The sequence below is a fragment of the Oncorhynchus mykiss genome, chromosome 1 (assembly GCF_013265735.2).
Source record: "Oncorhynchus mykiss isolate Arlee chromosome 1, USDA_OmykA_1.1, whole genome shotgun sequence".
In the NCBI taxonomy this organism is placed as follows: domain Eukaryota; kingdom Metazoa; phylum Chordata; class Actinopteri; order Salmoniformes; family Salmonidae; genus Oncorhynchus; species Oncorhynchus mykiss.
In genome coordinates, this window is record NC_048565.1 from 79,189,418 (window position 1) to 79,202,918 (window position 13,501).

Consider the following 13,501-nt stretch of genomic DNA (forward strand, 5'->3'; position numbering starts at 1 on the left):
TTAACAGGTATAATCAGCTGCTGTTCACTAACAGGTAGTACTGTATTTCCAGGTATAATCAGCTGCTGTTCACTAACAGGTAGTACTGTATTAACAGGTATAATCAGCTGCTGTTCACTAACAGGTAGTACTGTATTTCCAGGTATAACCAGCTGCTGTTCACTAACAGGTAGTACTGTATTTCCAGGTATAATCAGCTGCTGTTCACTAACAGGTAGTACTGTATTTCCAGGTATAACCAGCTGCTGTTCACTAACAGGTAGTACTGTATTTCCAGGTATAACCAGCTGCTGTTCACTAACAGGTAGTACTGTATTTCCAGGTATAACCAGCTGCTGTTCACTAACAGGTAGTACTGTATTTCCAGGTATAACCAGCTGCTGTTCACTAACAGGTAGTACTGTATTTCCAGGTATAACCAGCTGCTGTTCACTAACAGGTAGTACTGTATTTCCAGGTATAATCAGCTGCTGTTCACTAACAGGTAGTACTGTATTTCCAGGTATAACCAGCTGCTGTTCACTAACAGGTAGTACTGTATTTCCAGGTATAACCAGCTGCTGTTCACTAACAGGTAGTACTGTATTTCCAGGTATAACCAGCTGCTGTTCACTAACAGGTAGTACTGTATTTCCAGGTATAATCAGCTGCTGTTCACTAACAGGTAGTACTGTATTTCCAGGTATAATCAGCTGCTGTTCACTAACAGGTAGTACTGTATTTCCAGGTATAACCAGCTGCTGTTCACTAACAGGTAGTACTGTATTTCCAGGTATAACCAGCTGCTGTTCACTAACAGGTAGTACTGTATTTCCAGGTATAATCAGCTGCTGTTCACTAACAGGTAGTACTGTATTTCCAGGTATAACCAGCTGCTGTTCACTAACAGGTAGTACTGTATTTCCAGGTATAACCAGCTGCTGTTCACTAACAGGTAGTACTGTATTTCCAGGTATAACCAGCTGCTGTTCACTAACAGGTAGTACTGTATTTCCAGGTATAATCAGCTGCTGTTCACTAACAGGTAGTACTGTATTTCCAGGTATAATCAGCTGCTGTTCACTAACAGGTAGTACTGTATTTCCAGGTATAACCAGCTGCTGTTCACTAACAGGTAGTACTGTATTTCCAGGTATAACCAGCTGCTGTTCACTAACAGGTAGTACTGTATTTCCAGGTATAATCAGCTGCTGTTCACTAACAGGTAGTACTGTATTTCCAGGTATAACCAGCTGCTGTTCACTAACAGGTAGTACTGTATTTCCAGGTATAACCAGCTGCTGTTCACTAACAGGTAGTACTGTATTTCCAGGTATAATCAGCTGCTGTTCACTAACAGGTAGTACTGTATTTCCAGGTATAATCAGCTGCTGTTCACTAACAGGTAGTACTGTATTTCCAGGTATAACCAGCTGCTGTTCACTAACAGGTAGTACTGTATTTCCAGGTATAATCAGCTGCTGTTCACTAACAGGTAGTACTGTATTTCCAGGTATAACCAGCTGCTGTTCACTAACAGGTAGTACTGTATTTCCAGGTATAACCAGCTGCTGTTCACTAACAGGTAGTACTGTATTTACAGGTATAACCAGCTGCTGTTCACTAACAGGTAGTACTGTATTTCCAGGTATAATCAGCTGCTGTTCACTAACAGGTAGTACTGTATTTCCAGGTATAATCAGCTGCTGTTCACTAACAGGTAGTACTGTATTTCCAGGTATAACCAGCTGCTGTTCACTAACAGGTAGTACTGTATTTCCAGGTATAACCAGCTGCTGTTCACTAACAGGTAGTACTGTATTTCCAGGTATAATCAGCTGCTGTTCACTAACAGGTAGTACTGTATTTCCAGGTATAACCAGCTGCTGTTCACTAACAGGTAGTACTGTATTTCCAGGTATAACCAGCTGCTGTTCACTAACAGGTAGTACTGTATTTCCAGGTATAATCAGCTGCTGTTCACTAACAGGTAGTACTGTATTTCCAGGTATAATCAGCTGCTGTTCACTAACAGGTAGTACTGTATTTCCAGGTATAACCAGCTGCTGTTCACTAACAGGTAGTACTGTATTTCCAGGTATATCCAGCTGCTGTTCACTAACAGGTAGTACTGTATTTACAGGTATATCCAGCTGCTGTTCACTAACAGATGGTACTGTATTCACAGGTATAACCAGCTGCTGTTCACTAACAGGTAGTACTGTATTTCCAGGTATAACCAGCTGCTGTTCACTAACAGGTAGTACTGTATTTCCAGGTATAACCAGCTGCTGTTCACTAACAGATGGTACTGTATTCACAGGTATAACCAGCTGCTGTTCACTAACAGGTAGTACTGTATTTACAGGTATATCCAGCTGCTGTTCACTAACAGGTAGTACTGTATTTCCAGGTATAATCAGCTGCTGTTCACTAACAGGTAGTACTGTATTTCCAGGTATAACCAGCTGCTGTTCACTAACAGGTAGTACTGTATTTCCAGGTATAATCAGCTGCTGTTCACTAACAGGTAGTACTGTATTTACAGGTATATCCAGCTGCTGTTCACTAACAGGTAGTACTGTATTTCCAGGTATAACCAGCTGCTGTTCACTAACAGGTAGTACTGTATTTCCAGGTATAATCAGCTGCTGTTCACTAACAGGTAGTACTGTATTTCCAGGTATATTCAGCTGCTGTTCACTAACAGGTGGTACTGTATTCACAGGTATAATCAGCTGCTGTTCACTAACAGGTAGTACTGTATTTCCAGGTATATCCAGCTGCTGTTCACTAACAGGTGGTACTGTATTCACAGGTATAACCAGCTGCTGAGGCAGAAGGATCAGCTAGAAGAGCTGGAGAAACAGCTGAAGTCAGAGCAAGAGAAGATGCTGTCTGAGAACAAGAGCCACGAGGCCACGGCTGCAGACTACCACAAACTGAAGGAGGAGAATGAAAGGTTAAACTGAATACTGTATGTATAAGGAACCGAGGGGGAGGGGGGTGTGCCCTGAGGTTTACTTTGGGGTGCAAGGGAACATCCCTAAACTGTCAATCCAGCTGAGGAGAAACCTGTGTAACAAGATTTTTTGAGAGCAAGGGAAAAGAAAGTCTGTTTTGAGTGGCAGTATGTAGACATTTTAAGTGGTAGTTTACAATTAGATAACTAACCATTTAGCTGTTATTTTGCTCGTCAATTAGTAAATGGTTTGGTTTGTGGTTTGACCTGTGCCAGGGGCTATGAGTAAAGAATGTGCTGTTTGAAACCCATTCTGATGTTTCTGTGTGTAGGCTGAACATGGCACACCGTCAGCTGGTGAAGGATAATGAGGGCCTGCAGGCCGACCATAAGAACCTGAAGAGCCAGATGAACGGTGCCAAGCTGGAACAGACCCGCATGGAAGCGGAGTTCTCCAAACTCAAAGAGCAGTACCAGCAGCTGGACATCACCTCCACAAAGCTCACTAACCAGTGTGAGGTACGGTTACATACCCCTCAACCCCACTTCTCTACCTCCCACTTACCAACCAGTGAGGTACGGTTACATACCCCTCAACCCCACTTCTCTACCTCCCACTTACCAACCAGTGAGGTACGGTTACATACCCCTCAACCCCACTTCTCTACCTCCCACTCACCAACCAGTGTGAGGTACGGTTACATACCCCTCAACCCCACTTCTCTACCTCCCACTCACCAACCAGTGTGAGGTATGGTTACATACCCCTCAACCCCACTTCTCTACCTCCCACTCACCAACCAGTGTGAGGTACGGTTACATACCCCTCAACCCCACTACTCTACCTCCCACTTACCAACCAGTGTGAGATACGGTTACATACACCTCAACCCCACTACTCTACCCCCCACTTACCAACCAGTGAGGTACGGTTACATACCCCTCAACCCAACTTCTCTACCTCCCACTCACCAACCAGTGAGGTACGGTTACATACCCCTCAACCCCACTACTCTACCCCCCACTTACCAACCAGTGTGAGGTACAGTTACATACCCCTCAACCCAACTTCTCTACCCCCCACTTACCAACCAGTGTGAGGAACTGCAATATCTGCACCCCCTTCCCACAGGCCGACTAGATTGGAATTTGCATGTTCCACATATTTCCCATCTCTATCACAGGAAACTCTTGGTAAATATGCCCCCATGTTATGGAAGTGTTCATAGCTGATATTGGGCCACTATCCTGACATCTGTCTGTTGGAAAGGAAGGCTGATTGAGTAGTTGTGCCTGGGGATACACAGCTGGTTTCTCAACACTGAGCTCTATGAGGCTTAAAGAGTGTCAGACAACAATTCACACACTGCAAAAGGCACAGCCAATGTGCAGTAATACATACAACCATGGAAAAGAAACTTGTAAACTTGCTCAATAAGTATTTCCATTGAAAACGTAGGTAAAAAAAAAAAAGTTTATTTCTCTCTCCCTAGTTGCTGAGTCAGTTGAAAGGGAACCTGGAGGAGGAGAACCGTCACCTGCTGGACCAGATCCAGACCCTGATGCTGCAGAACCGCACCCTGCTAGAACAGACCATGGAGAGCAAGGACCTGTTCCACGTAGAACAGAGACAGTACATGTGAGAGATGACCCCCACTATTACATTTTGATAATCTGTAACCGGTGTCAAACATGTCAACAGGAGAAATGTCTGTTTCTTGGCTATGTAGCTAGATGTCATTAGTCCCTGACCCTAACTGGTCTAGATGTCATTAGTCCCTGACCCTAACTGGTCTAGATGTCATTAGTCCCTGACCCTAACTGGTCTAGATGTCGTTAGTCCCTGACCCTAACTGGTCTAGATGTCATTAGTCCCTGACGCTAACTGGTCTAGATGTCATTAGTCCCTGACCCTAACTGGTCTAGATGTCATTAGTCCCTGACCCTAACTGGTCTAGATGTCATTAGTCCCTGACCCTAACTGGTCTAGATGTCGTTAGTCCCTGACCCTAACTGGTCTAGATGTCATTAGTCCCTGACGCTAACTGGTCTAGATGTCATTAGTCCCTGACCCTAACTGGTCTAGATGTCATTAGTCCCTGACCCTAACTGGTCTAGATGTCATTTGTCCCTGACCCTAACTGGTCTAGATGTCATTTGTCCCTGACCCTAACTGGTCTAGATGTCATTTGTCCCTGACGCTAACTGGTCTAGATGTCATTTGTCCCTGACGCTAACTGGTCTAGATGTCATTTGTCCCTAACTGGTCTAGATGTCATTAGTCCCTGACCCTAACTGGTCTAGATGTCATTTGTCCCTGACCCTAACTGGTCTAGATGTCATTTGTCCCTGACCCTAACTGGTCTAGATGTCATTTGTCCCTGACCCTAACTGGTCTAGATGTCATTAGTCCCTGACCCTAACTGGTCTAGATGTCATTTGTCCCTGACCCTAACTGGTCTAGATGTCATTAGTCCCTGACCCTAACTGGTGTAGATGTAATTTGTCCCTGACGCTAACTGGTCTAGATGTCATTTGTCCCTGACGCTAACTGGTCTAGATGTCATTAGTCCCTGACCCTAACTGGTGTAGATGTCATTTGTCCCTGACGCTAACTGGTCTAGATGTCATTTGTCCCTGACGCTAACTGGTCTAGATGTCATTTGTCCCTGACGCTAACTGGTCTTTCCCTCCTTCACAGAGACAAGCTGAACGAGTTGAGGAGACAGAAGGAGAAGCTGGAGGAGAAGATCATGGATCAGTACAAGTTCTACGACCCCTCACCTCCACGGAGGTAAGTAGCTAGGAGGAATCCACTCACTGCTGTCACTGTGGGTGGTGCTGTGGCCAGACTTGGGAATGCTGCAGTACATCATGTCCATAGGTATCTGTATACTATCTGTCATAGTAAACAGCTGGCTGAGACAAAGCAGACATCCCCCACATGAAAATTAAATGTATAACTGCAGTACATTGCTGCAGTCGTCTGGTTAGGGTTCATTCTAGTACCTAATCGACTGCACTATACCTAACCATTCAGTTCGGATTCATTTCCGTGCCTGACTAAATGCAGATGGTTTACATCTGAACCTAACCAACCCCTGCATATGGTTGAAATGTCTACCTAACCAGGCAGCTCTGGTTTATATTTATGCCTAACCAACATCATCATAGCTGTAAATTATGGCTGTCTCTGGGGAATTGGTATGCTGTGGTTTACAAGAACACCCCAGATGCTGGAAAACCCCTGGTTCAATAGGCATGAAATGGGAAAATAAACTAAATGCATTCCCTTCATTTCAAAACATGTCCCCCCCTTTTCCTTCCAACTGAATACTAGCCAGAATAAAATAATTTACCTCAAATAACAATAACTCCTCCCCCATCTCTCTCCTTCCTCTCTCTCCCCTTTCTCTCTCCCCTTTCTCTCTCCCCTTTCTCTCTCCCTCCCTCATCTCTCCCTCCCCTCTCACTCTCACTCCCCTCCCCTCTCTCGTGTCAGACGGGGGAATTGGATCACCCTGAAGATGAAGAAGCTGATCAAGCCGAGGAGTCGGGAGAGGATGCGTTCCCTGACACTGACTCCCACACGCTCCGAGTCCAGCGAGGGCTTCCTGGGGCTTCCTCTGGACAGCCAGGACTCCTCCTCCATAGGCTCTGGCTCCAACTCCCTGGACGACACGCTGACACACAAGAGGAGCAGCAGTGAGTTGACACACTCTCAGGCCTGCATGGAATATTCCCTACTGAACAGATCAAATCCAGCCTTATTTGAAGTGCAATTAAAACACATCAGTATACGTTACAGTAAAATAAACACAATAGAAGGAAGCAATAGACCGATCCTGACCAGGCAGCCTGGGACTAGGTCTTCCTCTCTCAGTACAACTGACCAGAGGGACTGACACACAGGAAGAAGGACTAGATCACATGTTAGATAAAAGACCCAGGAAGCAGAGCACATATATTGTATTAATAAATACATGCAGGGTTGGACACAGGAAAGGCAGACACAGGAAATATGATCCACAGAGAGACCAAAGGACACTGGGTCAGACAGGAAAGTACACTCTGACACTAGAACATGAGAGGGTCATATTCAGGAAATGAAGAATGAGCAGGGTCAGATTCAGGAAATGAAGAATCAGCAGGGTCAGATTCAGGAAATGAAGAATCATCAGGGTCAGATTCAGGAAGTGAAGAATGAACAGGGTCAGATTCAGGAAATTAAGAATGAGCAGGGTCAGATTCAGGAAATTAAGAATGAGCAGGGTCAGATTCAGGAAATGAAGAATGAGCAGGGTCAGATTCAGGAAATGAAGAATGAACAGGGTCAGATTCAGGAAATGAAGAATGAGCAGGGTCAGATTCAGGAAATTAAGAATGAGCAGGGTCAGATTCAGGAAATGAAGAATGAGCAGGGTCAGATTCAGGAAATGAAGAATGAGCAGGGTCAGATTCAGGAAATTAAGAATGAGCCGGGTCAGATTCAGGAAATTAAGAATGAGCCGGGTCAGATTCAGGAAATGAAGAATGAGCAGGGTCAGATTCAGGAAATGAAGAATGAGCAGGGTCAGATTCAGTAAATGAAGTATGAGCAGGGGTCAGTTGCAGACGGTGAGGCTTGCCGGGCTGGAGACTCCAGGACAGTAGATGCTTGTTGCTGTGTGGTGGTTGGTTGTGTGGACCTAACGCTTGCGATGCTTGTTTTTCTCTCTCTGTGCAAAAGGGAAGAGAGACTCTCAGAGAGTGCAGCATTCCCATGTGCAGGGTAACCAGGGTAACCAGGGTTCCTCTAATGGTATGCTAAGAGGGGAGGGCTGGGCGCGGCTTGTAGTCGAGCTGTCCTGTCACTCAGGGCATGTCAACGTGTCATGACTCATCCTTCAGTCAATGTCCATACCTATTAAAAGGTGCAATGCATTATGGGTCACCTGTGCTCAATGCACCAGCTATTAACACATGTTTTGTCTTCAACTATACTAAAGACAACCTTTTATGCAACCATTTGATTTGTCTTTGAATAGCTCTAATAAATAACGTTTAAGTAATACACACGCAATATGAGATATGTCTAAAAAAGACTGAAGTTCCACTTCTTTATTTCTGTGAAATGCAGACAGTCTGGAGCTGGAAATCTAAAATGGTGTCTCTGTATAGTCAGTGTCCCAGATTCTTATGTTTCCCTGTGAATACTCCTTTCACTGCAGTGCCACTCCTTGCCTCATCGTTTTACCTCCTAATTGCACCCTTTAATAAACATCATCCTGTGTGTGTGTGTGTGTGTGTGTGTGTGTGTGTGTGTGTGTGTGTGTGTGTGTGTGTGTGTGTGCTGGCAGCCTGATGTCTTCTATGTAACAACCCTCTTCACAGCCATCCCACCGAGCTGGTGTTTTGTGTATGAATTTGTTTGAACAGTCAGTGAGTGTTAGTGTGTGTGTGCTCATTTGCATGTAAGCGTTTCCCTTGCGTAACTGTGTGTTTGTTTTCGGTCCCAGCTGGGTCTTCAGGGCACTACCCTGGTTCTCTCCCCCTGGTTCTGTCCCCCTGGTTCTCAGCATTAACAGCCATCTGTTTTTCCCTCCTTTCTGTTCCTCTCCATCTCCCCTGGTCTTTCTGTTTCTCCCCCCTCTGCTTTGGCTGTAAACTGACAGCTCTGAAAAGGTTGCCCTTTATGAGGACCAGATCGAAGGAGAAAGACAAAGAGAAGGCCATCTACCGCCGGTCCATGTGTAAGACCTCCAATAGCCCACCCAGCGTCCTACCATCTCCCTCTATCGCTCCACCTCCTCTGGCCTGCGCCTGCCTCCCTCCATCGCTCCACCTCCTCTGGCCTGCGCCTGCCTCCCTCCATCTCCTAGAGTCTCCTCTCATAGCTCCTAGCTGGTGTCTTTCCTTCCATTCTAGGAATACTAAACTCAAACACTACTACTCCCTAATAGTAGCTGCATCTATCTTAACACATGTTGTGTTTGGGTTAGATTTGTGTACAGTCAAAGCAATGACATACAAGAACTAACATATGTAGATATTAGAACAAACTAACACTCTCTTCAGTGATTAAGGACACTAATGTGAGTTAATGTGATTGTAGAGGATTGAGGTGTTCTGTGAACTGTAGGGTTTTTTCTGTAGTTCTTTTCGCTGTAGTGTTGTGATATCTGTAGATGAGCTGTAGTTTATTTTTAGTCCAGGTCTAGTGTGTGTATATGTGTGTGACAGTGCAGTCGCGAGGAACTGTATGCCATTCCACTTTTCTCTACTGTACCGTACTGTATAGTGTGGTGTGACCTGCACTGTGTGACTCTGGCCCCATCTATATATCTCTGCCTGTGGTGTGAGTGCAGCCTGCCGTCTCACCCCTCTCTCACTACAGTGCTGATGCAGGCATGGCTTGGCAGAACCATACTGTGCGCTCTCTTTCTCTCTCTCTCTCTTTCTCTCTCTCTCTTTCTCTCTCTCTCTCTCTGCCACGATGTAGGATTTCAAATGGAGCCTTCCATTGATTTCTTTATCTTTTTCTCTCTTTTCCTATCTTGTATTTTCTTTCTTTCTCTCTCATTTTCTCTATCATTCCCTGTCTTCTCTTTTATCTTTCACTCTCTCTGCTATTTTTATTGAGTCTTTTTTCAGTTTGGCTGCATTTCAGCTCTTTTGCATGCTTTGCCAACATGGGCTTGCCGACACTGACTGTGTCACATCTCTGAATGCTGCTGCTCTGATTCTTAGCAGCCACTGCATGCTTAGCCTAACGCTGCTCCCTGTGCCCTGCCTCTGGGGCCAGTCAGCCCACCACATAAGAGTAGGAGGTATCGGCTAATTGATCTTCATCTCCAACCCAGCTATGAACGACTTGCTACAGACCATGGCGCTGGCGGGGGGTCAGTGGGCAGGCAGCACAGAGAACCTGGAGGCGCCCGTCGAGACCAACGGGGGCAGCGGTGCCCGGCGAATGAAAGGGCTGGGTTCCATGGCCTACTCCACCAACGCTATCAACTACGCCACACTCACCCTGCCTTCAGGCAGCAGGGCCAAGAGGAGCCTGAAGATCAAAGGTAGAGACTACAGGACCGCTAGTCTATCCCCCCTTCCTCTGTGTGGTCATCTGAACTATCATCTAGGGAAAGGGGATACCTAGTCAGTTGCACAACTGAATGCATTCAACCAAAATGTGTCTTCCGCATTTAACCCAACCCCTCTGAATCAGAGATGTGAGGGTGCTGCCTTAAACGACGTCCACGTCATCAGCCCCTGGGGAGAAGTTGTTGTTAGGGGTTAACTGCCTTGCTCTTGGGCAGAACGGCAAATGTGTCCACCTTGCCAGCTCGGGGATTCAAACCAGCGACCTTTCGGTTACTGGCCCAATGCCCTTAACCTGTGTATTTACTGTAGTAGAAAGATCTGCCGATCTTTGTGTGTTTCAGAAGCAAGTCATTAATTATTTTCATTTTTTTCATACTCTAGCTTTCAGAAGATTGGCTGACTGATTGGCTGAGTCAGACTTTGCTTCCCATAAGCCCTATTCTCCTGTAGTCTCTCCATCCCTCCAATCATAACTCATATTTCCTTATCTCTTTGTCTTTCTTCCAGACAACGCTTCCTGTGAAGATGTTCCAGCATCCTCAGACGACCCCATTGGGGTCAAAGGGAAAGGTAAAATAACTGTTGACCGCAAGAACAGAAACTCCCATTACTATTGTATACCACCAGTTTACTACTGGAATGAAATATCAAATGGCCCCAGAAAAAGTCCCTGTTTTAAAAAGCCCTACAGTAAGTGTAAATGTTGTGCCACTATGATGTAAAGATAGCCCACTAACGTTAGCTAGAAGCTTGGCCCATGTCTCTGCATTTCAGTTTGCTACCATTAGAAAGGGATTCAGCCAAGATGTTATCATTAACCGCAAACTCCACCTAACAAATGGTCTTAAGCTGCCTGCCTCCATTAGCTGGTAGATCAGGTTTTCTGCCTACTCCATATCCCCACTCACACACATATAACACACACACACAGGTTATCTCTATTTCCTGTTCACTCTTGGCTAGCTAAAATGCCCTCCCACTGACATGTACATTGTGTAATACAGTAATTATATTTGTTGTTTTTTTTAGTTGCATGAATTTCACAAGGACAGTCTGTTTCACTTACACTCTGTTACATTAATGTTCTGGAATGTTTGTGAGCTAACTAATATAATGGAAGATAGTTTAGGACAATTTAGTATTTCCTAAACTGAGCGTAACTAGCAGTAGCTCAGTATTAGTGAACTGCACTACTGTAGCCCAGTGTAGTGTCTAATATCTGTGGGAGCAGGTTAACCCAGGCAGTTGTGTGTGTTGAATGTGCCAGGCATGCAGGTCTTTAACAGTACTCAGGCTCTCACCCTCTATTCTCAACCCATTCACTATGTGCAGAGTCCCCGGTAGCATCTGTTGGAAGTCACACATCTGTCTAAGACCACTAAAAGTACCACTTTACTCAAGATCGCTACCACTATAAATGATTACCGGTCACATACCTGCTGACATCACTTTCCCAAACCTGAACCATCCTGAAGACCACTAATAACAGCAACAACACTATCAGTTTGCATCCCACACACCTGTCCTCTAGTATAATCCTCCTCTCCCTCCCCTTCAGTCACCTGAGCCCCTCCCCTGTTGGCCTCTGGGTCTTGTCAATCACAAGGCTCCTTTCCTCCAATCAGGTTTTACAATAGGTCCTTCCTCTTGAATGATTACTCCCTTCAAGTATGTGTGCCCCTCCCTCCCCACTCCCTTTGTGTGATTGGGCATGTTGTTGGAGTAGCATGGCACCATGCCACCCTTCCTGCATGCACCATCTGCTGCCATGTGTGACGTGCTCTCTCAAACTCTGTGCCCTCGTCTCCCTACCAGCCTCCAGACCCTCCAGCCTCCATAGTATCAAGACCATCAGTAGTAATAGCAATAATAACTCCCACTTCTCTCCACTCCAGACCAAAGGTACAGTCACACACCCCCTCTCTCCCACGCTCCTCTATACCATACCTTTGTTGATTCACACACACAATAGATTAAAACAATAAGAAACAGAAGGAGAAAATGAGTATAGAACTTTTCGGAATTGCTTCTTCTCATAGTCTGAGGTATGTTCTGGAAGGGTCCAGGCTAGGTTTAGCATATTTTGTATTTATTTGCTGTGTCACAAAAAAGCAGGTTCCAGAGCTATGTTCCTGAGCTATGTTCCTGAGCTATGTTCCTGAGCTATGTTCTTGAGCTATGTTCCTGAGCTATGCTTTATATTCAGGGCCTGTCATCACCTTGGGGTGATACTCTAATGTTAGTACTTGAGTTAGTCATACGCCGTTAGAACAGAACTCACCTACAGTACTGCTTCTCTTCAGGCACGTTGAACGGAAACCTCAGCAGGCCCCACAGTGAGAGCAGTGGGGAGTTCAGTCTCAGTCTGGACCAGGAGGAGTGGTCCAGCGGGAGCAGCCCTGTCCAGCAGCCCCTGTCCCGCTCCTCTCACCAGAGCCCCATGCTGCTGCGGAGGTCCCTGGACCCCCAGGCCGCCCAGGCCAGGAAGAAGACGAGCAACTCCTTGGGCAGCGCCAGTGAAGTGGTCTCTCTACAGCAGTTCCTAGAGGAGAGCACCGACCCTGCAGAGGTGACAGCCTGGAACACACAGCAACACTATATTACAACACTGTACTATACAATTTTGGGATAGGAGTACTGTGTTATTCATAGGCTTCAGATGTGCTATGATAAGAAACAAGTGGAAGTTATTTCACCAATCAAGTCTGCTATAAAGCCCAGGTAATGTCATGGTATGGCAACTTGAATGTCTCCTCTCCATCTCCAGTCTGGCAGCCAAGAGAATCTGACCGTTGAGTCTCCCCGCCTCTCTGGAGGCGCTGAGCATGTGCAGAGGGACCGGGCTGAGCGAGGCTCCACCTCCTGCACCGGCACTAAGGGGCGGGGCATCCTGCGCTCAGCCAGTGGGAAGGCAGCGCCAGTGCACTCAGACAGCCGCCCCCCAAGGGGTGGCCAACCAGGTCGTCCCAGTCTACGGAAGGCAGAGAGTACGCGTGTGAAGGGCACGGTCCAGCCCCGGGTCAGCCTCTCCTCCCAGAGTAAAGCCATGTCTGTGTCTGAGCGTCTGGACATCTCCTCCACCTCCTTCTCCACGCTGCCCCGGGCCAGCAGCGTCATCTCCACAGCTGAGGGCTCCACGCGTCGGACCAGCATACACGACCTGCTGTCCAAAGACGCCCGGCAGCCCGTGTCTGTGGACCACTCACCCTCCTCAAAGGCCTCGCCTCGCGCCTCCACCACGCCCAGTGAGTACCCCCCAACCAGTAACCCCTCACAACACCCCAATCACCAGTCCATCCCCCTAGACCCAGCCCTCGTGCCCCTGTCCCTGCCCAAGTCAGTCAGTATGCCCTGCACGGGCAGTCAGCAACCCCCCAATAGTAAGGAAACTGATCTCTCTAGCCTGGAGTCCTTCTTTGGAAAGTCCTTCACAGTAGAGTCAGTGTTTATGGACTCCATCTTCAGCGAGCCAACCTT

At 46.5% G+C, this 13,501-nt stretch overlaps 1 protein-coding gene across 5 annotated transcripts in view; it reads left to right on the forward strand.

Moving 5' to 3' along the window:
- Positions 1–13,501, forward strand: part of LOC110530085 (girdin) — an 80,596-nt gene that overhangs the window by 62,613 nt on the left and 4,482 nt on the right. For 2 of the 5 annotated variants that reach the window (XM_036986199.1, XM_036986194.1), the window contains exons 22-33: positions 2,798–2,941; positions 3,274–3,460; positions 4,435–4,580; positions 5,643–5,735; positions 6,444–6,646; positions 7,671–7,742; positions 8,596–8,673; positions 9,784–9,996; positions 10,532–10,594; positions 11,840–11,926; positions 12,328–12,593; positions 12,792–13,269. In XM_036986199.1, the coding sequence (XP_036842094.1) occupies positions 2,798–2,941; positions 3,274–3,460; positions 4,435–4,580; positions 5,643–5,735; positions 6,444–6,646; positions 7,671–7,742; positions 8,596–8,673; positions 9,784–9,996; positions 10,532–10,594; positions 11,840–11,926; positions 12,328–12,593; positions 12,792–13,269 (2,030 nt within the window). The remainder of the gene's footprint in view (positions 1–2,797; positions 2,942–3,273; positions 3,461–4,434; positions 4,581–5,642; positions 5,736–6,443; positions 6,647–7,670; positions 7,743–8,595; positions 8,674–9,783; positions 9,997–10,531; positions 10,595–11,839; positions 11,927–12,327; positions 12,594–12,791; positions 13,270–13,501) is intronic. The other 3 variants (XM_036986209.1, XM_036986205.1, XM_036986210.1) reach the window with 3 other exon arrangements.